The sequence below is a fragment of the Mycteria americana genome, unplaced genomic scaffold (assembly GCF_035582795.1).
Source record: "Mycteria americana isolate JAX WOST 10 ecotype Jacksonville Zoo and Gardens unplaced genomic scaffold, USCA_MyAme_1.0 Scaffold_177, whole genome shotgun sequence".
NCBI classification, from domain to species: Eukaryota; Metazoa; Chordata; class Aves; order Ciconiiformes; family Ciconiidae; genus Mycteria; species Mycteria americana.
In genome coordinates, this window is record NW_027445517.1 from 1 (window position 1) to 27,985 (window position 27,985).

General features: G+C 63.1%; 1 protein-coding gene and 1 long non-coding RNA gene across 2 annotated transcripts in view; both read right to left on the bottom strand.

The window, feature by feature from the left end:
* Positions 1-383: 383 nt before the first annotated feature.
* Positions 384-27,985, bottom strand: part of UBA1 (ubiquitin like modifier activating enzyme 1) — a 56,781-nt gene continuing 29,179 nt past the window's right edge. Inside the window, exons 11-21 of the mRNA XM_075489531.1 lie at positions 26,633-26,788; positions 26,437-26,547; positions 23,305-23,385; positions 21,432-21,587; positions 19,751-19,916; positions 12,261-12,457; positions 10,867-10,931; positions 6,644-6,839; positions 4,211-4,285; positions 2,665-2,854; positions 384-631 (exon numbers count right to left, since the gene is read on the bottom strand). Coding sequence (XP_075345646.1) covers positions 399-631; positions 2,665-2,854; positions 4,211-4,285; positions 6,644-6,839; positions 10,867-10,931; positions 12,261-12,457; positions 19,751-19,916; positions 21,432-21,587; positions 23,305-23,385; positions 26,437-26,547; positions 26,633-26,788 — 1,626 coding nt within the window. The 3' untranslated portion in view covers positions 384-398. The remainder of the gene's footprint in view (positions 632-2,664; positions 2,855-4,210; positions 4,286-6,643; positions 6,840-10,866; positions 10,932-12,260; positions 12,458-19,750; positions 19,917-21,431; positions 21,588-23,304; positions 23,386-26,436; positions 26,548-26,632; positions 26,789-27,985) is intronic.
* Positions 21,695-22,642, bottom strand: LOC142403306 (uncharacterized). The gene is made up of 3 exons (XR_012773640.1): positions 22,533-22,642; positions 21,870-22,035; positions 21,695-21,720 (listed from the first exon to the last, which is right to left on the bottom strand). It is a non-coding gene; the product is annotated as an uncharacterized LOC142403306 (long non-coding RNA).

Consider the following 27,985-nt stretch of genomic DNA (forward strand, 5'->3'; position numbering starts at 1 on the left):
CACCCATAGGGTGGGGGGGGCACCCATTTGGCAGGGGGGGGGGGCACCCACTTTACTTGGCTCTGGGAGGGCAGTGAAGTGGCGGTGGCTCCCCGAGAGCGGCTGGGTAGGTGGGTTGGGAGGCAGCACCCATGGGTGGGGGGGTGGGGGAGCACCCATGGGTGGTGGGGAGCACCTATAGGGTGGGGGGGCACCCATTTTTTGGGGGGGTGGGCACCCACTTTACTTGGCTCTGGGAGGGTGGTGAAGTGGCGGTGGCTCCCCGAGAGCGGCTGGGTAGGTGGGTTGGGAGGCAGCACCCATGGGTGGGGGGGTGGGGGAGCACCCATGGGTGGTGGGGAGCACCCATAGGGTGGGGGGAGCACCCATTTGGCGGGGGGGGGGGGGGGGCACCCACTTTACTTGGCTCTGGGAGGGCGGTGAAGTGGCGGTGGCTCCCCGAGAGCGGCTGGGTAGGTGGGTTGGGAGGCAGCACCCATGGGTGGGGGGAGTGTGGGGGGGCACCCATGGGTGCTGGGGGGGGGTGTGGGTGCAGCACCCACCTTCTCGAAGTCAATGGGGAACATGCGGAAGCCAGGCAGCTCCTCGGGGCTGGGCAGCGACGCCTTCAGCTCCTCCAGGCGCCCGTCATCTGTGGGTGGGGGGCACCCATGGGACCCCCAGCACCCATAGGATCCCCATGGGGGCCCTGGCACCCATAGGGCCCCCTGGCACCCATGGGACACCCCCCACCCCCCCCCCCCGGCACCTCTGGGAGCCTCCTCACACTCTGCTGTCATCTGTGGGAACCCTCCAGCACCCGTGGGACCCCCCAGCACCCATGGGTGCCCCTACTCCATCCCCCCAGCACCCATGGGTGCCCCCACCCATACGACCACCCCACCAGCACCCATGGGTGCCCCTGCCCCATACCTAACACGTTTCTCCAGACCATCGAAGTGCCTCCAAGCCCCATGGGTGCCCCAACCAACCCCACCACCACCCCCGGCTGCCCCCCAGCACCCATGGGTGCCCCTACCCCATCCCACCAGCACCCATGGGTGCTCCCAACCCATACCTCCATCCCCCCAGCACCCATGGGTGCCCCTACCCTGTACCTAAGACGTTTCTCCAGACCATGGAAGTGCCTCCAACACCCATGGGTGCCCCAACCTTCTCCCCAACCAACCCCACCACCGCCCCTGGCTGCCCCCCAGCACCCATGGGTGCCCCTACCCCATCCCACCAGCACCCATGAGTGCCCCCAACCCATACCACCACCCCCCCAGCACCCATGGGTGCCCCTACCCTGTACCTAAGACGTTTCTCCAGACCACGGAAGTGCCTCCAAGCCCCACGGGTGCCCCAACCAACCCCCCCACCACCCCCGGCTGCCCCCCAGCACCCATGGGTGCCCCTACCCCATCCCACCAGCACCCATGGGTGCCCCCAACCCATACTTCCATCCCCCCAGCACCCATGGGTGCCCCTACCCTGTACCTAAGACGTTTCTCCAGACCATGGAAGTGCCTCCAACCCCCATGGGTGCCCCAACCAACCCCCCCACCGTCCCCCAGCTGCCCCCCAGCACCCATGGGTGCCCCTACCCCATCCCACCAGCACCCATGGGTGCTCCCAACCCATACCTCCATCCCCCCAGCACCCATGAGTGCCCCTACCCTGTACCTAAGACATTTCTCCAGACCACGGAAGTGCCTCCAACCCCCATGGGTGCCCCAACCTTCTCCCCAACCAACCCCACCACCGCCCCCGGCTGCCCCCCAGCACCCATGGGTGCCCCTACCCCATCCCACCAGCACCCATGGGTGCCCCCACCCTGTACCTAAGACGTTTCTCCAGACCATGGAAGTGCCTACAACCCCCATGGGTGCCCCAACCTTCTCCCAACCAACCCCCCCACCACCCCTGCCTGCCCCCCAGCACCCATGGGTGCCCCTACCCCATCCCACCAGCACCCATGGGTGCCCCCAACCCACACCTCCATCCCCCCAGCACCCATGGGTGCCCCTACCCCGTACCTAAGACGTTTCTCCAGACCACGGAAGTGCCTCCAACCCCCATGGGTGCCCCAACCAACCCCACCACCACCCCCGGCTGCCCCCCAGCACCCATGGGTGCCCCTACCCCATCCCACCAGCACCCATGGGTGCCCCCAACCCATACCTCCATCCCCCCAGCACCCATGGGTGCCCCTACCCCGTACCTAAGACGTTTCTCCAGACCACGGAAGTGCCTCCAACCCCCATGGGTGCCCCAACCAACCCCACCACCACCCCCGGCTGCCCCCCAGCACCCATGGGTGCCCCTACCCCATCCCACCAGCACCCATGGGTGCCCCCAACCCATACCTCCACCCCCCCAGCACCCATGGGTGCCCCTACCCCGTACCTAAGACGTTTCTCCAGACCACGGAAGTGCCTCCAACCCCCATGGGTGTCCCAACCAACCCCCCCCCCCACCCCCGGCTGCCCCCCAGCACCCATGGGTGCCCCTACCCCATCCCACCAGCACCCATGGGTGCCCCCAACCCATACCTCCACCCCCCCAGCACCCATGGGTGCCCCTACCCCGTACCTAAGACGTTTCTCCAGACCACGGAAGTGCCTCCAAGCCCCACGGGTGCCCCAACCACCCCCCAGCACCCATGGGTGCCCCCACCCATACCGAGGGCAGTGGTGGCGCTCTGCAGCTCCTGGTCGGAGACGTGGATGCGGACGCCGGCCTTGGGTGCGAAGGGGGGCACCCGGACGTGACGCAGGAGCTCGGCCACCGCCCCCCGGTCCCGCGAGCCCGCGATCCCGTAGCTCTGGGCGAAGAGGTTGGCGGCCGCCATGACGTAGTCCAGGTGGAGGGGCTGGAGAGGGGCACCCATGGGTGTCAGGGGGCAGCCGCGGGTGTTAGGTGGGAGAAGGTAGGGGAGGGATGACGCCCGAAGGGGGACGGACAGCACCCAAGGGGGAGGGAAGGATGTCCAAGGGTGAAGGACGTCACGCGAGGGTCCTGGGGTGGCACCCAAGGGTGATAAACACCACCCAAGGGGGATGAGACAGCACCCAAGGGTGATCAATGGCACCCAAGGGGGATGGGGTGGCACCCAAGGGTGATGGGGTGGCACCCAAGGGGGATGGCCACCAAGCAAGGGTGACGGTGGCACCCAAGGGTGATGGGATGGCACCCAAGGGGGATGGCGGCACCCAAGGGGGATGGGGTGGCACCCAAGGGTGATGGGATGGCACCCAAGGGTGACGGTGGCACCCAAGGGGGATGGCGGCACCCAAGGGGGATGGGATGGCACCCAAGGGTGACAGTGGCACCCAAGGGGGATGGCGGCACCCAAGGGGGATGGGATGGCACCCAAGGGGGATGTCCACCAAGCAAGGGTGACGGTGGCACCCAAGGGTGATGGGATGGCACCCAAGGGGAATGGCCACCAAGCAAGGGTGACGGTGGCACCCAAGGGGGATGGGATGGCACCCAAGGGTGATGGTGGCACCCAAGGGGGATGGGATGGCACCCAAGGGTGATGGCAGCACCCAAGGGTGATGGGACGGCACCCAAGGGTGATGGGATGGCACCCAAGGGGGATGGCCACCAAGCAAGGGTGACGGTGGCACCCAAGGGTGATGGGATGGCACCCAAGGGGGATGGCCACCAAGCAAGGGTGACGGTGGCACCCAAGGGGGATGTGGTGGCACCCAAGGGTGACGGCGGCACCCAAGGGTGATGGGATGGCACCCAAGGGGGATGGCCACCAAGCAAGGGTGACGGTGGCACCCAAGGGGGATGGGATGGCACCCAAGGGTGACGGCGGCACCCAAGGGTGATGGGATGGCACCCAAGGGGGATGGCCACCAAGCAAGGGTGACGGTGGCACCCAAGGGGGATGGGATGGCACCCAAGGGGGATGGGGTGGCACCCAAGGGTGAGGGGGTGGCACCCAAGGGTGATGGGGTGGCACCCAAGGGGGATGGCCACCAAGCAAGGGTGATGGGATGGCACCCAAGGGTGATGGCCACCAAGCAAGGGTGACGGTGGCACCCAAGGGGGATGGGGTGGCACCCAAGGGTGATGGCGGCACCCAAGGGGGATGGGATGGCACCCAAGGGGGATGTGGTGGCACCCAAGGGTGAGGGGGTGGCACCCAAGGGTGATGGGGTGGCACCCACGGGTGAGAGCGCCCCCCGGAGGCCCCGCCCCGCGCCCCACTCACGTTGTCGGGGTCGAAGACGAGGGGGTGGGGGCAGCGCTTGGGCCCCGACCAGAAGAGGGTCCCCGAGTTCGTCTTCTGTGGAAGGCGTTAACGAGGTAATTAGGGGCGGGACAGGGTTAACGAGGTAATTAGGGGCAGGGAAAGTGTTAACGAGGTAATTAGGGACGAGGAAAGGGCTTAATGAGGTAATTAGGGGTGGGAAAGGGGTTAACGAGGTAATTAGGGGCGGGGAAAGTGTTAATGAGATAATTAAGGAGCATGAAAGGGGTTAACGAGGTAATTAGGGGGCAGGACAGGGGTTAATGAGGTAATTAGGGGCGGGACAGGGGTTAATGAGGTAATTAGGGAGCATGAAAGGGGTTAATGAGATAATTAAGGGGGGGGAAGGGGTTAACGAGATCGTTAGGGGGTGGGAAAGGTTAATGAGATAATTAGGGAGTGGGAAAGGGGTTAACGAGGTAATTAGGGGAGGGGAACGTGTTAATGAGGTAATTAAGGAGGAGGAAGGGGTTAATGAGGTAATTAGGGGCGGGGAAGGGGTTAACGAGGTAATTAGGGGTGGGAAGGGGTTAACGAGGTAATTAGGGGAGGGGAACGTGTTAATGAGGTAATTAAGGAGGGGGAAGGGGTTAATGAGGTAATTAGGGGCGGGGAAGGGGTTAACGAGGTAATTAGGGAAGAGGAAAGTGTTAATGAGGTAATTAGGGGCAGGGAAAGTGTTAATGAGGTAATTAAGGAAGGGGAAGGGGTTAATGAGGTAATTAGGGGCGGGAAAGGGGTTAACGAGGTAATTAGGGGGTGGGAAAGGGGTTAATGAGGTAATTGGGGACCCCGGGGCACCCCAGGGCCCCGCCCCACCCTTGCCCCCCCCCCCCGCCAGGGCCCCCCGCCCCCCACAGCACCCACTGCAGCCCACGGGGCTCCCCGAGGGCACCCACCCCATGACACCCACCCCAGAGCACCCACCCAACGCCATGTACTCAACGGCACCCACCTGAGGGCACCCACCCAACGGCACTCATTCAATGACACCCACCTCAGAGCACCCACTCAATGACACCCACTCAACAACACCCACCCCAGGTCACCCACCCAACGACACCCACCCCATGACACCCACCCCAGAGCACCCACTCAACGACACCCACTCAACGACACCCATCCAACGCCCCCCACCCCACGACCCCCACCTGAGAGCATCCACCCAACGACACCCACCCAATGACACCCCACGCCCCCCACCCCACGCCCCCCCCACCCCCCCCCACGCCCCCCACCCAACGACACTCATTCAATGACACCCACCCAATGACACCCACCTGAGAGCATCCACCCAATGACACCCACCCCAGAGCACTCACGCAACGACCCCCACCCAACGACCCCCACCCAACGACCCCCACCCCATGACACCCACCTGAGAGCATCCACCCAATGACACCCACCCCAGAGCACTCACCCAACGACCCCCACCCAACGACCCCCACCCCATAACACTCATTCAATGACACCCACCCAACGACCCCCACTCAACGACCCCCACCCAACGACCCCCACCCCATGACACTCATTCAATGACACTCACCCAACGACACCCACTCAACACCCCCCACCCCACGCCCCCCACCTGAGAGCATCCACCCGACGCCCACCCCAGAGCACTCACCCAACGACCCCCACCCAACGACACCCACTCAACGACCCCCACCCCATGACACCCACCCAATGACACCCACCCAACGCCCCCCACCTGAGAGCATCCACCCAATGACGCCCACCCAACGACACCCACCCCAGAGCACTCACCCAACGACCCCCACCCCATAACACTCATTCAACGACCCCCACCCAACGACCCCCACCCAACACCCCCCACCCCACGCCCCCCACCCCACGCCCCCCACCTGAGAGCATCCATCCAATGACGCCCACCCCAGAGCACTCACCCAACGACCCCCACTCAACGACCCCCATCCAACGACACCCATCCAACGATACCCATCCATTGACACCCACCCCATGACACCCACTCAACGACACCCACCCAACGACACCCACCCAACGACACCCACCCAACGACACCCACCCCATGACACCCACCCCACGACCCCCACCCCACGACCCCCACCCCACGACCCCCACCTGAGAGCATCCACCCAATGACACCCACCCAACGACCCCCACCCCATGACACTCATTCAACGACACCCATCCAACGATACCCATCCATTGACACCCACCCCATGACACCCACCCCACGCCCCCCACCCCATAACACTCATTCAACGCCCCCCACCCCACGCCCCCCACCTGAGAGCATCCATCCAACGACGCCCACCCCAGAGCACTCACCCAACGACCCCCACCCAACGACACCCACCCCACGCCCCCCACCCCACGCCCCCACCCCAGAGCACCCCCCGCGCCCCCCACCTGGCCCGGGGGGAAGTTGTGGAGCAGCTGGCGGATGCTGTTGCTGTACTGGCGGTGCCAGTGGCGGCAGGCCCAGGCCACGCAGTCGGGCCAGGCCCGGGGCCGCTCCCCCGCCAGGCTGCGCTGCACCGCCTCCAGCACCTCCAGCGGCTGCGTGCCCGCCAGCCGCAGCGTGCGCTCCAGGAACCGCGGGTCCCTGCGGGGAAGGGTGGGGGTCAGGGTGGGGGTCAGGGTGCCTGGGTGCAAGGTAAGGGGGTGTTATGGAGCATGGGTGCAAGGGGGGGGGTCGGGGTGGGGGTCAGGGGGTGCCCGCCAGCCGCAGCGTGCGCTCCAGGAACCGCGGGTCCCTGCGGGGAGAGGGGGGGTCAGGGGGGGGGTCAGGGTGCCTGGGTGCAGGGGAAGGGGGTGTAATGGGGCGTGGGTGCAAGGGTGAAAGGGAAGGGGGTGCAAGGGGGGGGGTCAGGGTGGGGGTCAGGGGGTGCCCGCCAGCCGCAGCGTGCGCTCCAGGAACCGCGGGTCCCTGCGGGGAAGGGTGGGGGTCAGGGTGGGGGTCAGGGTGCCTGGGTGCAAGGTAAGGGGGTGTTATGGAGCATGGGTGCAAGGGGGGGGGTCGGGGTGGGGGTCAGGGGGTGCCCGCCAGCCGCAGCGTGCGCTCCAGGAACCGCGGGTCCCTGCGGGGAGAGGGGGGGGTCAGGGGGGGGGGTCAGGGTGCCTGGGTGCAGGGGAAGGGGGTGTAATGGGGCGTGGGTGCAAGGGTGAAAGGGAAGGGGGTGCAAGGGGGGGGGGTCAGGGTGGGGGTCAGGGGGTGCCCGCCAGCCGCAGCGTGCGCTCCAGGAACCGCGGGTCCCTGCGGGGAAGGGTGGGGGTCAGGGTGGGGGTCAGGGTGCCTGGGTGCAAGGTAAGGGGGTGTTATGGAGCATGGGTGCAAGGGGGGGGGTCGGGGTGGGGGTCAGGGGGTGCCCGCCAGCCGCAGCGTGCGCTCCAGGAACCGCGGGTCCCTGCGGGGAGAGGGGGGGTCAGGGGGGGGGTCAGGGTGCCTGGGTGCAGGGGAAGGGGGTGTAATGGGGCGTGGGTGCAAGGGTGAAAGGGAAGGGGGTGCAAGGGTGGGGGTCAGGGGGTGCCCGCCAGCCGCAGCGTGCGCTCCAGGAACCGCGGGTCCCTGCGGGGAGAGGGGGGGTCAGGGGGGGGGTCGGGGTGGGGGTCAGGGTGGGGGTCGGGGTGCCTGGGTGCAGGGGAAGGGGGTGTAATGGGGCGTGGGTGCAAGGGTGAAAGGGAAGGGGGTGCAAGGGGGGGGGTCAGGGTGGGGGTCAGGGGGTGCCCGCCAGCCGCAGCGTGCGCTCCAGGAACCGCGGGTCCCTGCGGGGTGCAAGGGGGGGGTCGGGGGGGGGTCAGGGTGGGGGTCAGGGTGCCTGGGTGCAGGGGAAGGGGGTGTAATGGAGCGTGGGTGCAAGGGGGGGGGGTAAGGGGGTGCAAGGGCGGGGGTCAGGGGGTGCCCGCCAGCCGCAGCGTGCGCTCCAGGAACCGCGGGTCCCTGCGGGGTGCAAGGGGGGGGTCAGGGTGGGGGTCAGGGTGGGGGTCGGGGTGCCTGGGTGCAAGGTAAGGGGGTGTTATGGAGCGTGGGTGCAAGGGTGAAAGGGAAGGGGGTGCAAGGGGGGGGTCGGGGTGGGGGTCAGGGGGTGCCCGCCAGCCGCAGCGTGCGCTCCAGGAACCGCGGGTCCCTGCGGGGAGAGGGGGGGTCAGGGTGGGGGTCAGGGTGGGGGTCGGGGTGCCTGGGTGCAGGGGAAGGGGGTGTAATGGGGCGTGGGTGCAAGGGGGGGGGGTCGGGGTGGGGGTCGGGGTGGGGGTCAGGGGGTGCCCGCCAGCCGCAGCGTGCGCTCCAGGAACCGCGGGTCCCTGCGGGGAGAGGGGGGGTCAGGGGGGGGGTCAGGGTGCCTGGGTGCAGGGGAAGGGGGTGTAATGGGGCGTGGGTGCAAGGGTGAAAGGGAAGGGGGTGCAAGGGGGGGGGTCAGGGTGGGGGTCAGGGGGTGCCCGCCAGCCGCAGCGTGCGCTCCAGGAACCGCGGGTCCCTGCGGGGAAGGGTGGGGGTCAGGGTGGGGGTCAGGGTGCCTGGGTGCAAGGTAAGGGGGTGTTATGGAGCATGGGTGCAAGGGGGGGGGTCGGGGTGGGGGTCAGGGGGTGCCCGCCAGCCGCAGCGTGCGCTCCAGGAACCGCGGGTCCCTGCGGGGAGAGGGGGGGTCAGGGGGGGGGTCAGGGTGCCTGGGTGCAGGGGAAGGGGGTGTAATGGGGCGTGGGTGCAAGGGTGAAAGGGAAGGGGGTGCAAGGGTGGGGGTCAGGGGGTGCCCGCCAGCCGCAGCGTGCGCTCCAGGAACCGCGGGTCCCTGCGGGGAGAGGGGGGGTCAGGGGGGGGGTCGGGGTGGGGGTCAGGGTGGGGGTCGGGGTGCCTGGGTGCAGGGGAAGGGGGTGTAATGGGGCGTGGGTGCAAGGGTGAAAGGGAAGGGGGTGCAAGGGGGGGGGTCAGGGTGGGGGTCAGGGGGTGCCCGCCAGCCGCAGCGTGCGCTCCAGGAACCGCGGGTCCCTGCGGGGTGCAAGGGGGGGGTCGGGGGGGGGTCAGGGTGGGGGTCAGGGTGCCTGGGTGCAGGGGAAGGGGGTGTAATGGAGCGTGGGTGCAAGGGGGGGGGGTAAGGGGGTGCAAGGGCGGGGGTCAGGGGGTGCCCGCCAGCCGCAGCGTGCGCTCCAGGAACCGCGGGTCCCTGCGGGGTGCAAGGGGGGGGTCAGGGTGGGGGTCAGGGTGGGGGTCGGGGTGCCTGGGTGCAAGGTAAGGGGGTGTTATGGAGCGTGGGTGCAAGGGTGAAAGGGAAGGGGGTGCAAGGGGGGGGTCGGGGTGGGGGTCAGGGGGTGCCCGCCAGCCGCAGCGTGCGCTCCAGGAACCGCGGGTCCCTGCGGGGAGAGGGGGGGTCAGGGTGGGGGTCAGGGTGGGGGTCGGGGTGCCTGGGTGCAGGGGAAGGGGGTGTAATGGGGCGTGGGTGCAAGGGGGGGGGGTCGGGGTGGGGGTCGGGGTGGGGGTCAGGGGGTGCCCGCCAGCCGCAGCGTGCGCTCCAGGAACCGCGGGTCCCTGCGGGGTGCAAGGGGGGGGGGTCAGGGTGGGGGTCGGGGTGGGGGTCAGGGTGCCTGGGTGCAGGGGAAGGGGGTGTAATGGAGTGTGGGTGCAAGGGGGGGGTCAGGGTGGGGGTCGGGGTGGGGGTCAGGGGGTGCCCGCCAGCCGCAGCGTGCGCTCCAGGAACCCTGGGTCCCTGCGCTGTGCAAGGGGGGGGTCAGGGTGGGGGTCAGTCAGGGTGGGGGTCGGGGTGCCTGGGTGCAAGGGCGCAGGGCAAGGGGGTGCAAGGGTGGGGGTCAGGGTGGGGGTCAGGGGGTGCCCGCCAGCCGCAGCGTGCGCTCCAGGAACCGCGGGTCCCTGCGGGGTGCAAGAGGGGGGGTCGGGGGGGGGGTCGGGGTGCCTGGGTGCAGGGGAAGGGGGTGTAATGGGGCGTGGGTGCAAGGGGGGGGGTCAGGGTGGGGGTCAGGGTGCAAGGGGGGGGGGTCAGGGTGGGGGTCAGGGGGTGCCCGCCAGCCGCAGCGTGCGCTCCAGGAACCGCGGGTCCCTGCGGGGAGAGGGGGGGTCAGGGTGGGGGTCAGGGTGCCTGGGTGCAGGGTAAGGGGGTGTTATGGAGCGTGGGTGCAAGGGTGGGGGTCAGGGGGTGCCCGCCAGCCGCAGCGTGCGCTCCAGGAACCCCGGGTCCCTGGGGGGGGGCGGGGGGGGCAGGGTGGGGGTCAGGGTGTAAGGGGGGGGTCAGGGTGGGGGGCAGGGTGCCTGGGTGCCAGGGTGGGGGTCAGGGTGGGGGTCGGGGTGCCTGGGTGCAAGGCAAGATGGGTGCAATGGAGCGTGGGCGCGGGGGTGCGACGGCGATCGGGTGCCACCCAAGGGGGAGGGGGGGGGGGGGGTCCTATGGGTGCGGGGCAGGGTGGGCGCGGGGGTGCGACAGAGACCGGGTGCCACCCGGGGGGGGGGGGGGGTCTATAGGTGCCACGCAGGGTGGGCGCGGGGGTGCGACGGCGATCGGGTGCCACCCAGGGGAGGGGTCTATGGGTGCGGGGCAGGGTGAGGGGTGCCGAGGGGTGGGTGGGGGGTGCCGAGGGGGGGGGTGGGTGGGTGGGTGCCCCCCGCCCCGCCGCTCCCCGCCACCCACGTCAGGTACTGGTTGACGTTCTCCGCCGGCTGCTTGAAGAGGCCCTCGAACTCGTCACGCGCCCACTGCGGGGGAGGGGCTGTCAGGGGGGGGCCCGGGCACCGCGGCCCCTATAGCAGGGAGCCAGGTACCCAGGATCCCCTATAGAAGGGAGTCAGGTACCCAGGACCTCCTATAGAAGGGAGCCAGGCACCCAGGACCCCCTATAGAAGGGAACCAGGCACCCAGGACCCCCTGTAGAAGGGAACCAGGTACCCAGGACCCCCTATAGAAGGGACCCAGGCACCCAGGACCCCCTATAGAAGGAAGCCAGGTACCCAGAACCCCCTACAGAAGGGAGCCAGGCACCTAGCACACCCTATAGAAGGGAGCCAGGTACCCAGGACCCCCTACAGAAGGGAGTCAGGTACCCAGGATCCCCTATAGAAGGGACCCAGGCACCCAGGACCTCCTATAGCAGGGACCCAGGCACCCAGGACCTCCTATAGAAGGGAGCCAGGTACCCAGGACCTCCTATAGAAGGGAGCCAGGCACCCAGGACCCCCTATAGAAGGGAGTCAGGTACCCAGGACCTCCTATAGAAGGGAGTCAGGTACCCAGGATCCCCTATAGAAGGGACCCAGGCACCCAGGACCTCCTATAGCAGGGACCCAGGCACCCAGGACCCCCTATAGCAGGGAGCCAGGCACCCAGGACCCCCTATAGAAGGGAGTCAGGTACCCAGAACCCCCTACAGAAGGGAGCCAGGCACCTAGCACACCCTATAGAAGGGAGCCAGGTACCCAGGACCCCCTATAGAAGGGACCCAGGCATGCAGGAGCCCCTATAGCAGGGAGCCAGGCACCTAGCACACCCTATAGAAGGGAGCCAGGCACCCAGGACCCCCTATAGAAGGGACCCAGGCATGCAGGAACCCCTATAGCAGGGAGCCAGGCACCTAGCACACCCTATAGAAGGGAGCCAGGCACCCAGGACCTCCTATAGAAGGGACCCAGGCATCTGGGACACCACCCAAAAGGGACCCAGGCATCTGGGACACCCTATAGAAGGGACCCAGGCATCCAAGAGACCCTATAGAAAGGACCCAGGCATCCAGGAGACCCTATAGAAGGGACCCAGGCATCTGGGACACCACCCAAAAGGGACCCAGGCATCTGGGACACCCTATAGAAGGGACCCAGGCATCCAAGAGACCCTATAGAAGGCAGCCAGGCATGCGGGAAACCCTATAGAAAGGACCCGGCTATCTGACACCCCCTATAGAAAGCCCCCAGGCATCTCCAACACCCCATAAGAACGAACCTCGGCGTATAGAAACCCCCCCCCCCCCCCCAGGCGGGAGGCAAGCACCGCGGGGTCGCCTATAGAAGGGCGGCGGGCCCCTATAGGGGTACCTGGAGGGTGTGCTCGATGGCGTTGGGGAAGTTCTTTAGGGTGCAGATGGGGATGGCCTTCTCGGGGGGGTCCTGGCTGGAGCTATAGGATTCGCTCAGGAAGGGGATCACCACCTGTACGTTGCCCTTCGTCCCCAGCGTCCCCGACTCCAGCAGCGGCTTCCGGTAGTAAACGCAACGCCGGTCCATATAGAGCCCTATAGGGGACGGCAGGATAGGTGAATCGAGGAGGGGGGGGGGTTAGGTGGGATGGGGGGGGCGGGGGGGGAGGGGGAACCCCGAGGTGCCTATAGGGGATCTGGGGGGTCATTGGGTCACCTCTGAGGTCCCCGGAGCATTGCGGAGGTCCCTATAGCACGTTTTAAGACCCCTATAGCAGACCTGAATGTTCCTATAGCACACCGGAACGTCCCTATAGCACAGCTGAACACCCCTATAACACGTCTTAACGCCCCTATAGCAGACCTAAATGTCCCTATAGCACACCGGAACGTCCCTATAGCACAGCTGAACGTCCCTATAACACGTCTTAATGCCCCTATAGCACACCTGAATGTCCCTATAGCACACCAGAACGTCCCTATAGCACACCAGAACGTCCCTATAGCACGTCTTAACGCCCCTATAGCACACCTGAATGTCCCTATAGCACACCGGAACGTCCCTATAGCACAGCTGAACGCCCCTATAACACGTCTTAACGCCCCTATAGCAGACCTAAATGTCCCTATAGCACACCAGAACGTCCCTATAGCACAGCTGAATGTCCCTATAACACGTCTTAATGCCCCTATAGCACACCTGAATGTCCCTATAGCACACCGGAACGTCCCTATAGCACAGCTGAATGTCCCTATAACACGTCTTAATGCCCCTATAGCACACCTGAATGTCCCTATAGCACACCAGAACGCCCCTATAGCACAGCTGAACGCCCCTATAACACATCTTAATGCCCCTATAGCACACCTGAATGTCCCTATAGCACACCGGAACGTCCCTATAGCAGACCTGAACATCCATATAACACATCTCAACACCCCTACAGCACAGCTGAATGTTCCTATAGCACACCTGAACGCCCCTATAGCACAGCTGAATGTCCATATAACACATCTTAACGCCCCTATAGCACACTGGAACGCCCCTATAGCACACCTGAATGTCTGTATAGCACACCTGAACGTCCCTATAGCAGACCTGAACATCCATATAACACATCTTAACGCCCCTATAGCACAGCTGAATGTTCTTATGTTCTTATAGCACAGCTGAACGCCCCTATAACACCTCTTAATGCCCCTATAGCACACCTGAATGTCGCTATAGCACACCAGAACGTCCCTATAGCACAGCTGAACGCCCCTATAGCAGACCTGAACGTCTGTATAACACGTCTTAATGCCCCTATAGCACAGCTGAATGTCCCTATAGCACAGCTGAACGCCCCTATAACACATCTTAACACCCCTATAGCACATCCGAACGTCCCTATAGCACATGGGAATGTCCCTATAGCACATTTTAATGCCCGTATAGCAGACCTGAATGTTCCTATAGCACACTGGAACGTCCCTATAGCACAGCTGAACGCCCCTATAACACGTCTTAACGCCCCTATAGCACACCTGAACACCCCTATAGCAGACCTGAACGTCTGTATAACACATCTTAACGCCCCTATAGCACAGCTGAACGCCCCTATAACACGTCTTAACGCCCCTATAGCACATCCGAACGTTCCTATAGCACATGGGAATGTCCCTATAGCACATTTTAATGCCCGTATAGCAGACCTGAATGTTCCTATAGCACACCGGAATGTCCCTATAGCACAGCTGAACGCCCCTATAACATGTCTTAATGCCCCTATAGCACACCTGAATGTCCCTATAGCACACGGGAACGTCCCTATAGCAGACCTGAACATCCATATAACACATCTTAACGCCCCTATAGCACAGCTGAATGTCCCTATAGCACACCGGAATGTCCCTATAGCACAGCTGAACGCCCCTATAACACGTCTTAACGCCCCTATAGCAGACCTGAATGTCCCTATAGCACACCGGAACGCCCCTATAACACGTCTTAACGCCCCTATAGCACACCTGAATGTCCCTATAGCACACCAGAACATCCCTATAGCACAGCTGAACGCCCCTATAGCACAGCTGAACGTCTGTATAACACGTCTTAACACCCCTATAGCACAGCTGAATGTTCCTATAGCACAGCTGAACACCCCTATAACATGTCTTAACGCCCCTATAGCACATCCGAATGTCCCTATAGCACATTTTAATGCCTGTATAGCACACCTGAATGTTCCTATAGCACACTGGAACATCCCTATAGCACAGCTGAACGTCCCTATAGCACAGTTGAATGTCCCTATAGCAGACCTGAACATCTATATAACACGTCTTAACGCCCCTATAGCACATCTGAATGTCACTATAGCACACCTGAACGCCCCTATAGCACACCTGAATGTCCATAGAACACATCTTAACGCCCCTATAGCACACCGGAACGCCCCTATAGCACACCTGAATGTTCCTATAGCACATCTTAACGCCCCTATAGCACAGCTGACCGTCCCTATAACATTCCCACAGGCACCTATAACATTTCTGGGGGCACTTACAGCACCCCTATAGCTCTTGTGGAAGTCTCTATAACCCGCCTGAAGTCCCTATAGCATTCCTATGGGCACCTATAACATTTCTGAGAACCCCTACAGTATCTCTATAACATCCCTAAACCCATCTATAGTCTGCCTGAAGTCCCTATAGCATTCCTACAGGTACCTATAGCACTTTTAGGAATACTTATAGCGTCCCTATAGCATTCCTAAAAGTACCTATAGCATCTATGAAGTTCCTATAGCCTTCCCATGACTACCTATAACATTTCTGGGGGTACTTACAGCACGCCTATAGCGCTCGTGGAGGCATCTATAGCCTACCTGAAGTCCCTATAGCATTCCCACAGCTACCTATAACATTTCTGGGGGTACTTACAGCACGCCTATAGCACTCGTGGAAGCATCTATAGCCTACCTGAAGCCCCTATAGCATTCTCACAGCTACCTATAACGTTTCTGGGGGTACTTACAGCATCCCTATAGCACTCGTGGAAGCATCTATAGTCTGCCGGAATTCCCTATAGAATTCCCATGGGTACCTATAACATTTCTGGGCCCACTTACAGCATTCCTATACCACCCCTGCAACTATCTATAGCCCACCTGAGGTCCCTATAGCATGCCCAGGGATCCTTATAGTTTTCTTGGGGTCCCTACAGTATTCCTGAAGTCCATATAGCACACTTGAAGGTCTCTATAGCATTCTTGCAGGTACTTATAGCTTTTCTGGGGGTACCTACAGCATCCATATAGCACCCCTAGGGATCCCTACAGCCTACCTGAAGTCCCTATGGCATCCCCAGGAGTCCCTATAGCACACCTGAGGGTCCCTATAGCACTCTTGCAAGTCCCTATAGCATTTCTGGGGGTACTTACAGCATGCCTATAGCAGCCCTAAGGGGTCCCTATAGCATTCCTGGGGTCCCTATAGCACCCCTAGGGTAGCTACAGCACTCCTATAGCACTCCAGGGGTCCCTATAGCACTCCTGGGAGTCCCTAAAGCATCTCTATAGTGGCCCTGGAGTGGCCATAGCATTCCTGGGGTCCCTATAGCACTCCTAGGATACGTACACTATTCCTAATAGCACCCCTAAAGATACCTATAGGCTTCCTGGACCTCATATAGCACCCCTGGACGTACCTAGAGCATCCCTATAGAACCCCTAGGGATCCCTATAGCCTTCCTGGGGTCCATATGGCACCCCTGGAGGTACCTACAGCATCCCTGTACCACCCGTAGGCATGCCTATAGCATTCCTGGGGGCCCCTATAGCACCCCTAGGGGTGCCTATAGCATTCCTGGGGGTCCCTATAGCACCCCTAGGGGTGCCTATAGCATTCCCGGGGTTCCTATAGCACTCCTGCAAGTACCTATAGCATTCCTATAGCACCCCTGAGAATACCTATAGCCTGCCTACTGTCCCCATAGGACCCCAAGGTGCCTGTTGCATACAGGGGGTCCCTATAGCACCTATGGGGGTACCTGTAACATATCTAAAACCCCGCCAAACCCCTCCATAGCACCCAAAAAACCCCCTATAGCACCCCAAAAGCACCCATAGTGCCAAGACGACCCCCTATAGCACCCCAAAAGCACCCAGAAGACCCCCTATAGCACCCCAAGAACATCTCGATCCACCTATAGCCCCCCACTGCCCCCAGAGCACCCAAATGACACCCTATAGGACCCCAAGGACCCCCCCAGCACCCTCAGGACCACCTATAGCACCCCAACCCCCCCCCGAGCACCCAAAAAACCACCTATAGGACCCCAAAACCCCCCACAGCACCCAAAAAAACCCCTATAGCACCACAAAGCACCCAGAAGACCCCTATAGGACCCCAAAATCATCCCACACCCCCATGAAGACCCTCTATAGCCCCCCAAGACCCCCCACAGCACCCACATGATGCCCTATAGCACCCCAAGAACCCCCCCAGCACCCTCAAAACCACCTACAGGACCCCCAAACCCCCCACAGCACCCAAAAAAACCCCTATAGCACCCCAAAAGCACCCAGAACACCCCCTATAGCACCCCAAAATCACCCCACACCCCCCTGAAGACCCTCTATAGCCCCCCAAACCCCCCTACAGCACCCAAATGACGCCCTATAGCACCCCAAGGAACCCCTACAGCACCCTCAAAACCACCTATAGCACCCAAAAAAACACCTATAGTACCACAGAGCATCCAGAAGACCCCCTATAGCACCCCAAGATCATCCCACACCCCCCTGAAGACCCTCTATAGCCCCCCAAACCCCCCCACAGCACCCAAATGACGCCCTATAGCACCCCAAGAACCCCCCCAGCACCCTCAAAACCACCTATAGGACCCCCAAACCCCCCAGAGCACCCAAAAAACCCCCTATAGCACCCCAAAAGCACCCAGAAGACCCCCTACAGCACCCCAAAATCACCCCACACCCCCCTGAAGACCCTCTATAGCCCCCCAAACCCCCCCACAGCACCCAAATGACGCCCTATAGCACCCCAAGAACCCCCCAGCACCCTGAAAACCACCTATAGCACCCAAAAAACCACCTATAGTACCACAGAGCACCCAGAAGACCCCCTATAGCACCCCAAGATCATCCCACACCCCCCGAGGACCCTCTATAGCCCCCCAAACCCCCCCCAGAGCACCCAAATGACCCCCTACAGCACCCTCAAGACCACCTATAGCACCCCAAACCCCCCCCAGCACCCAAAAAAACCCCTATAGCACCCCAAAAGCACCCTGAAGACCCCCTATAGCACCCCAAAATCACCCCGCACCCCCCTGAAGACCCTCTATAGCCCCCCAAACCCCTCCCCCAGCACCCAAATGACGCCCTATAGCACCCCAAGAACCCCCCCAGCACCCTCAAAACCACCTATAGCACCCAAAAAACCACCTATAGTACCACAGAGCACCCAGAACACCCCCTATAGCACCCCAAGATCATCCCACACCCCCCTGAAGACCCTCTATAGCCCCCCAAAACCCCCCACAGCACCCAAATGACGCCCTATAGCACCCCAAGAACCTCCCCAGCACCCTCAAAACCACCTATAGGACCCCAAAACCCCCCCAGCACCCAAAAAAACCCCTATAGCACCCCAAAAGCACCCAGAACACCCCCTATAGCACCCCAAGATCACCCCACACCCCCCTGAAGACCCTCTATAGCCCCCCAAACCCCCCCCCAGCACCCAAATGACGCCCTATAGCACCCCAAGGAAGCCCCCGAGCACCCTCAGGACCACCTATAGGACCCCCAAACCCCACACAGCACCCAAAAAAACCCCTATAGGACCACAAAAGCACCCAGAAGACCCCCTATAGCAACCCAAAATCACCCCACACCCCCCTGAAGACCCTCTATAGCCCCCCAAACGCCCCCACAGCACCCAAATGACCCCCTATAGCACCCCAAGAACCCCCCCAGCACCCTCAAAACCACCTATAGGACCCCAAAACCCCCCACAGCACCCAAAAAAACCCCTATAGCACCCCAAAAGCACCCAGAACACCCCTATAGCACCCCAAGATCACCCCACACCCCCCTGAAGACCCTCTATAGCCCCCCAAACCCCCCCACAGCACCCAAATGACACCCTATAGCACCCCAAGAACCCCCCCAGCACCCTCAAAACCACCTATAGGACCCCCAAACCCCCCACAGCACCCAAAAAACCCCTATAGCACCCCAAAAGCACCCAGAAGACCCCCTATAGCACCCCAAGATCACCCCACACCCCCCTGAAGACCCTCTATAGCCCCCCAAACCCCCCCACAGCACCCAAATGACGCCCTATAGCACCCCAAGGAAGCCCCCGAGCACCCTCAGGACCACTTATAGGACCCCCAAACCCCACACAGCACCCAAAAAAACCCCTATAGGACCACAAAAGCACCCAGAAGACCCCCTACAGCACCCCAAAATCACCCCGCACCCCCCTGAAGACCCTCTATAGCCCCCCAAACCCCCCCCCAGCACCCAAATGACGCCCTATAGCACCCCAAGGAAGCCCCCAAGCACCCTCAAAACCACCTATAGCAGCCAAAAAACCACCTATAGCACCCCAAAAGCACCCAGAACACCCCCTAGAGCACCCCAAGATCATCCCACACTGTCTTGAAGACCCTCTATAGGCTCCCAAGACCCCCCAGAGCACCCAAAGGACCCCCTACAGCACCCTCAAGACCACCTATAGCACCCCAACCCCCCCCCAGCACCCAAAAAAACCCCTATAGACCCCCTATAGCACCCCAAAAGCACCCAGAAGACCCCCTACAGCACCCCAAAATCACCCCACACCGTCCTGAAGATCCTCTATAGCCCCCCAAAACCCCCCCCAGCACCCAAATGACGCCCTATAGCACCCCAAGAACCCCCCAGCACCCTCAAAACCACCTATAGGACCCCCAAACCCCCCACAGCACCCAAAAAAACCCCTATAGCACCCCAAAAGCACCCAGAAGACCCCCTATAGCACCCCAAAAGCACCCCGCACCCCCCTGAAGACCCTCTATAGCCCCCCAAACCCCTCCCCCAGCACCCAAATGACCCCCTACAGCACCCCAAGGAAGCCCCCGAGCACCCTCAGGACCACCTATAGGACCCCCAAACCCTACACAGCACCCAAAAAAACCCCTATAGCACCCCAAAAGCACCCAGAACACCCCCTATAGCACCCCAAAAGCACCCCGCACCCCCCTGAAGCCCCTCTATAGCCCCCCAAACCCCTCCCCCAGCACCCAAATGACCCCCTACAGCACCCCAAGAACCCCCCCCGGCCCCCCCAACGCCCCTCCCCCCCCAGCACCCTATGGACCCTATAGGTGCTCACGGGCGTCGACGTTGTCCAGGGCGTTGGCGACGCCGTCCAGGGCCTCGAAGAAGTCGTCGTCGTAGACGCGCTCGGTGTCGGGGCCCACGCGGTCGGGGCGGCTGCTCACCCGCAGCGCCGGGTTCATCTCCCGCACCGCCGCCGCCGCCCGCTCCGACTTCAGTTTCTGGGGGGGGAGGAGCCATTAAGCCCCGCCCCTTGGGGAGCCCCACCCCTTCTGGACACGCCCCCTTTAAGCCCCGCCCCGTTGTGCCTCTCCCAGGCCAATGAAACGTCAAGGCAACTTGACCGGTGACGTTGGCCACCTCAATGGCGGCATCTTCACGGTGGCTTCCCTGCCCACAGGCTCCGCCCCCTGCTCCTCTCCGCCCCACAGGCTCCTCCCCTTAAGCCCCACCCCTTATGGACACGCCCTCTTTAAGCCCCGCCCCGTTGTGCCTCTCCTAGGCCAATGAAACGTGGAGGCAACTTGACCCATGACCTTGGCCACCTCAATGGTGGCATCTTCACGGTGGCTTCCCCGCCCACAGACTCCGCCCCCTGCTCCTCTCTGCCCCACAGACTCCGCCCCTTAAGCCCCACCCCTTCTGGACACGCCCCTTTAAGCCCCGCCCCGTTGTGCCTCTCCCAGGCCAATGAAACGTCAAGGCAACTTGACCGGTGACGTTGGCCACCTCAACGGAGGCATCTTCATGGTGGCTCCCCTGCCCACAGGCTCCGCCCCCTGCTCCTCTCCGCCCCACAGGCTCCGCCCCTTAAGCCCCACCCCTTCTGGACCCGCCCCTTTAAGCCCCGCCCCGTTGTGCCTCTCCCAGGCCAATGAAACGTCGCGGCAACTTGACCCATGACGTTGGCCACCTCAACGGAGGCATCTTCACGACGGCTTCCCCGCCCACAGACTCCGCCCCCTGGTCCTCTCCGCCCCACAGGCTCCTCCCCTTAAGCCCCACCCCTTATGGACACGCCCTCTTTAAGCCCCGCCCCGTTGTGCCTCTCCCAGGCCAATGAAACGTCGAGGCAACTTGACCCGTGACGTTGGCCACCTCAATGGCGGCATCTTCACGGTGGCTCCCCCGCCCACAGACTCCGCCCCCTGGTCCTCTCCGCCCCACAGGCTCCTCCCCCTAAGCCCCACCCCTTATGGACACACCCTCTTTAAGCCCCGCCCCTTCGTGCCTCTCCCAGGCCAATGAAACGTCGAGGCAACTTGACCGGTGACGTTGGCCACCTCAACGGCGGCATCTTAGTGGCCACCCCATAAGCTCCGCCCCATGAGCCCGTGCCCCCCAAGAGCTCCGCCCACTCATCCTCCACCCTACAGACTCCTCCCCTTTTAGGTCCACCCATTTAGGCCCCTCCCACTTACCGGTCCACCTCAAGACAACTCGACCACCGGTGTTGGCCAACTCAACGTTGACCAACCCTCTAACAGTCTCCGCCCCATAGACTCCACCCCTCGAAACCCCGCCCCTTGAGGCCCCACCCACTCCTCCAAAGCCCCTCCCCCTTTTAGCCACACCCATTTAGGCCCCTCCCCCTCACACCACATCAAGACCCGATGCCGGACGGCGCTCAACTCCACGTCGGCCATCTCCGCGGCGGTCCCCGCCCGCCCCGTAGATCCCGCCCCCTCATCCCTCGCCCCCCATTGGCTCCTCCCCCTTTGGCCCCGCCCCCTCACCGTGACATCCCAGGGCCGGAAGAGGAACTGGCGGTTGAGGTTGGACTTCTCGATGGTGTCCATGTCAGTGACGGTGACGCAGCCCTCGGGGCCGCAGCCGAGTCCCACCATGGCAAAGTTCTTCAGCAGCTCGCAGCCGATGGCCCCCGCCCCCACCTGCGGGCGGGGACACGGGGGGACACGTTGGGGACACGTTGGGGACACTCGGGGACACCTGGGGACACTCGGGGACGCAGCCTGAGGTGGCCCGGGGCAGGGGATGGGGACACGTGGGGACAGGGAGGGGACACTCGGGGACGCAGCCTGAGGTGGCCACGGACACGGCTTGGGGACACGCAGACGGGACAGGAGGACACCCGGCAGCCCCACGAGGACGTTTGGGGACGCTCTGGGGACACTCGGGGACACTTGAGGGACACGTGGGGACAGGGAGGAGACACTTGGGGACACATGGGGACATGCAGGGACACTCAGGACACCCACGAGGACACCTGGGGACACTTGAGGGACATGTGGGGACACTTGGGGACATGCAGGGACACTCAGGACACCCATGAGGACACCTGGGGACACTTGAGGGACACGTGGGGACACGGAGGAGACACTCGGGGACGCAGCCTGAGGTGGCCACGGACACGGCTTGGGGACACGCAGACGGGACAGGAGGACACCCGGCAGCCCCACAAGGACGTTTGGGGACGCTTTGGGGACACTCGGGACACTTGGGGGACACTTGAAGGACACGTGGGGACACTCGGAGACAGGGAGGGGACACTCGGGGACACAGCCTGAGGTGGCCACGGAGGCTTGGGGACACGCAGATGGGACAGGAGGACACCCGGCAGCCCCACGAGGACGTTTGGGGACGCTCTGGGGACACTTGGGGACACTTGGGGACACTCGGGGACACTTGAGGGACACGTGGGGACAGGGAGGGGACACTCGGGGACGCAGCCTGAGGTGGCCACGGACACGGCTTGGGGACACGCAGACGGGACAGGAGGACACCCGGCAGCCCCACGAGGACGTTTGGGGACGCTCTGGGGACACTCGGGGACACTTGAGGGACACTCGAGGGACACGTGGGGACAGGGAGGAGACACTTGGGGACACATGGGGACATGCAGGGACACTCAGGACACCCACGAGGACACCTGGGGACACTTGAGGGACACATGGGGACACCTGGGGACACGGAGGAGACACTCGGGGACGCAGCCTGAGGTGGCCACGGACACGGCTTGGGGACACGCAGACGGGACAGGAGGACACCCGGCAGCCCCACGAGGACGTTTGGGGACACTCGGGGACACTCGAGGACACTTGAGGGACACGTGGGGACATGGAGGGGACACTCGGGGACACAGCCTGAGGTGGCCACGGAGGCGTGGGGACACGCAGATGGGACAGGAGGACACCCGGCAGCCCCACGAGGACGTTTGAGGACGCTCTGGGGACACTCGGGGACACTTGAGGGACACTCGAGGGACACGTGGGGACAGGGAGGAGACACTTGGGGACACATGGGGACATGCAGGGACACTCAGGACACCCACGAGGACACCTGGGGACACTTGAGGGACATGTGGGGACACTTGGGGACACTTGGGGACATGCAGGGACACTCAGGACACCCACGAGGACACCTGGGGACACTTGAGGGACACATGGGGACACCTGGGGACACGGAGGGGACACTCGGGGACGCAGCCTGAGGTGGCCACGGACACGGCTTGGGGACACGCAGACGGGACAGGAGGACACCCGGCAGCCCCACGAGGACGTTTGGGGACGCTCTGGGGACACTCGGGGACACTTGAGGGACACGTGGGGACAGGGAGGGGACACTTGGGGACAGGGAGGGGACACTGACCACGAAGTACTTCTGGGCGCCCAGCTTGGCCTGCAGCTCCGCCCCGAAGACCGCGATCTGCCCGTCGTAGCGGCTGTTGCGCTGGGGACAACCCGAAGCGTCACCCGGAGGCGTCACCTCGCCACGGGGACACCACCGGGGACACCACCGGGGACACCAAAGCCACCCACGGGTGCCTGGGGGCTGAGGCTCATCCCAAGGAGATGGCCACCCATGGGTGCTCCCAAAGGAAGCGACCAAGCCATGGATGATCTCAAGGAGATGGCCACCCATGGGTGTTCTCAAGAAGGTGTCCACCCATGGGTGTCATCAAAGGGTGGTGACTACGCATGGGTGGCCCCAAGAAGACGGCCAACCCATGGGTGTCCTCAGGAAGGTGTCCACCCATGGGTGTCCTCCAGAAGGTGCCCACCCATGGGTGCCCCCTGGCCAACACCCACCCCAAGAAGATACCAACCCATGGCTGACCCTAAGGAGATGCCCACCCATGGGTGGCCCCAAGAAGATGGCCAACACATGGGTGTCCTCCAGAAGGTGCCCACCCATGGGTGCCCCCTGGCCAACACCCACCCCAAGAAGATACCAACCCATGGCTGACCCTAAGGAGATGCCCACCCATGGGTGGCCCCAAGAAGATGGCCGACCCATGGGTGTCCTCAAGAAGGTGCCCACCCATGGGTGCCCCCTGGCCAACACCCACCCCAAGAAGATACCAACCCATGGCTGACCCTAAGGAGATGCCCACCCATGGGTGTCATCAAAGGGTGGTGACTACCCATGGGTGGCTCCAAGAAGATGGCCGACCCATGGGTGTCCTCAAGAAGGTGCCCACCCATGGGTGCCCCCTGGCCAACACCCACCCCAAGAAGATACCAACCCATGGCTGACCCTAAGGAGATGCCCACCCATGGGTGTCATCAAAGGGTGGTGACTACCCATGGGTGGCTCCAAGAAGATGGCCGACCCATGGGTGTCCTCAAGAAGGTGCCCACCCATGGGTGCCCCCTGGCCAACACCCACCCCAAGAAGATACCAACCCATGGCTGACCCTAAGGAGATGCCCACCCATGGGTGTCATCAAAGGGTGGTGACTACCCATGGGTGGCTCCAAGAAGATGGCCGACCCATGGGTGTCCTCAAGGATATGCCCACCCATGGGTGCCCTATGACCAATGCCCACCACAAGGAGATGCCCACCCATGGGTGCCCCATGCCTACTGTCCACCACAAGGAGATGCCACCCATGGGTGCCCCATGCCTACTGTCCACCACAAGGAGATGCCACCCATGGGTGCCCTCAACAAGGTGGCCAACCCACGGGTGACGTCAAGAACCTCCCCAACCCACAGATGTTCTCCAGCAAACGTCCTACAACCAACGCCCACCCCTAGGAGATGCCACCCATGGGTGCCCCATGCCTACTGTCCACCACAAGGAGATGCCCACCCATGGGTGCCCTATGCCTACTGTCCACCACAAGGAGATGCCCACCCATGGGTGCCCTATGACCAATGCCCACCACAAGGAGATGCCCACCCATGGGTGCCCCATGCCTACCGTCCACCCCAAGGACATGCCACCCATGGGTGCCCTCAACAAGGTGGCCAACCCACGGGCGACGTCAAGAACCTCCCCAACCCACGGATGTCCTCCAGCAAACGTCCTACAACCAACGCCCACCCCAAGGAGATGCCACCCATGGGTGCCCCATGCCTACTGTCCACCACAAGGAGATGCCACCCATGGGTGCCCTATGACCAATGCCCACCACAAGGAGATGCCCACCCATGGGTGCCCCATGCCTACTGACCACCACAAGGAGATGCCACCCATGGGTGCCCTATGACCAATGCCCACCACAAGGAGATGCCCACCCATGGGTGCCCCATGCCTACTGTCCACCCCAAGGAGATGCCACCCATGGGTGCCCTATGACCAATGCCCACCACAAGGAGATGCCCACCCATGGGTGCCCCATGCCTACTGTCCACCCCAAGGAGATGGCACCCATGGGTGCCCTCAACAAGGTGGCCAACCCACGGGTGACGTCAAGAACCTCCCCAACCCACAGATGTTCTCCAGCAAACGTCCTACAACCAACGCCCACCCCAAGGAGATGCCACCCATGGGTGCCCTATGACCAATGCCCACCACAAGGAGACGCCCACCCATGGGTGCCCCATGCCTACTGTCCACCACAAGGAGATGCCACCCATGGGTGCCCTCAACAAGGTGGCCAACCCACGGGTGACGTCAAGAACCTCCCCAACCCACAGATGTTCTCCAGCAAACGTCCTACAACCAACGCCCACCCCTAGGAGATGCCACCCATGGGTGCCCCATGCCTACTGTCCACCTCAAGGAGATGCCACCCATGGGTGCCCCATGCCTACTGTCCACCACAAGGAGATGCTACCCATGGGTGCCCCATGCCTACTGACCACCACAAGGAGATGCCACCCATGGGTGCCCTATGACCAATGCCCACCACAAGGAGATGCCCACCCATGGGTGCCCCATGCCTACTGTCCACCCCAAGGACATGCCACCCATGGGTGCCCTCAACAAGGTGACCAACCCATGGTTGACATCAAGAACCTCCCCAACCCACGGACGTCCTCCAGCAAACGTCCTACAACCAACGCCAACCCCGAGGAGATGCCACCCATGGGTGCCCTATGACCAATGCCCACCACAAGGAGACGCCCACCCATGGGTGCCCCATGCCTACTGTCCACCACAAGGAGATGCCACCCATGGGTGCCCTCAACAAGGTGGCCAACCCACGGGCGACATCAAGAACCTCCCCAACCCACGGATGTCCTCCAGCAAACGTCCTACAACCAACGCCCACCCCAAGGAGATGCCACCCATGGGTGCCCCATGCCTACTGTCCACCCCAAGGAGATGCCACCCATGGGTGCCCCATGCCTACTGTCCACCCCAAGGACATGCCACCCATGGGTGCCCTCAAGAAGGTGACCAACCCATGGTTGACATCAAGAACCTCCCCAACCCACGGATGTCCTCCAGCAAACGTCCTACAACCAACGCCCACCCCGAGGAGATGCCGCCCACGGGTGCCACCCGACCGACCCCCACCCCCAGCCGGCCCCACCCATGGGTGCTCACCGGGCGACACTGCTCCTCAGTGAGAACCGTCTCCTTGTTCTCCTCGGGGAGACACTCCAACGCGTCAAAGTAGAGCCACTGGGTGATGGGCGTGAACTTCCCCGACACCGCCTGCGTCACGGTCCTCGTTAGGGGACCCGGGTGGCCCGGGGAGGGGACCTCGGTGGCCCAGGGAGGGGACCCCGGTGGCCCGTACCTTCATGACCTCCTGGGCCGCCAACCCCCCGATGAAGGCGTTGACGGGGGCCAGGTCACCGGTGGCCTGGAAGGCAAGTTCCCGTAGAAGCTCCTCGTCCAGTTCCGCCCCCGGGGCCACCTCCCGGGTCAAGGCCACCACCTCTGCCGCGTCACCCTGGGTGGGGACAAATAACCTTGAGGACATCTCCGGGGACATCAAGGAGGAACCTCAGGAGCACCCGTGGAGAAAGGTGGGACCACAAGTAGCGATGGGGTGTTGGTGAAGGAGGTGGTGGTCTCCGTGGCCTCGATGTCCCTCATGGTGGCCTCGATGTCCTTCATGGTGGCCTTGATGTCCCTCACGGTGGCCTCAATGTCCCCAACATCTCCAATGTCCCACAATGTCCCCAAGAATCGCCACGTCCCCAACACCTCCGTGGCCTTGATGTCCCCAACATCCCCAAGTGGTGGTGGGGCCATGGTGGGCGGCCATGTTGGTGCAGGACCTGGTGGCCTCCATGTCCCCAAAGGTGGTCGTGCCATGGTGAGCGGCCATGTTGGTGCAGGACCTGGTGGCCTCCACGTCCCCAATGTCCCCCATGTCCTCAACACTCTGATGTCCCCAGTGTCCCCAAATGGTGGTCGTGCCATGGTGGGCGGCCATCTTGGTGCAGAACATGGTGGCCTCCATGTCCCCAATGGTGGTGGGGCCATGGTGGGCGGCCATCTTGGTGCAGGACCCGGTGGCCTCCATGTCCCCAACGTCCCCCATGGCCTCAACACTCTGATGTCCTCAATGTCCCCAGACAGTGGTGGGGCCATGGTGGGCGGCCATCTTGGTGCAGGACCTGGTGGCCTCCATGTCCCCAAATGGTGGTCGTGCCATGGTGGGCGGCCATGTTGGGGCAGGACCTGGTGGCCTCCATGTCCCCAACATCCCCCATGGCCTCAACACTCTGATGTCCCCAGTGTCCCCAGACAGTGGTGGGGCCATGGTGGGCGGCCATCTTGGTGCAGGACCTGGTGGCCTCCATGTCCCCAATGTCCCCCATGGCCTCAACACTCTGATGTCCCCAATGTCCCCAGACAGTGGTGGGGCCATGGCGGGCGGCCATGTTGGTGCAGAACATGGTGGCCTCCATGTCCCCAAATGGTGGTCGTGCCATGGTGGGCGGCCATGTTGGTGCAGGACCTGGTGGCCTCCATGTCCCCAACGTCCCCCATGGCCTCAACACTCTGATGTCCTCAATGTCCCCAGACAGTGGTGGGGCCATGGTGGGCGGCCATCTTGGTGCAGAACATGGTGGCCTCCATGTCCCCAGTGTCCCCAAATGGTGGTCATGCCATGGTGAGCGGCCATGTTGGGGCAGGA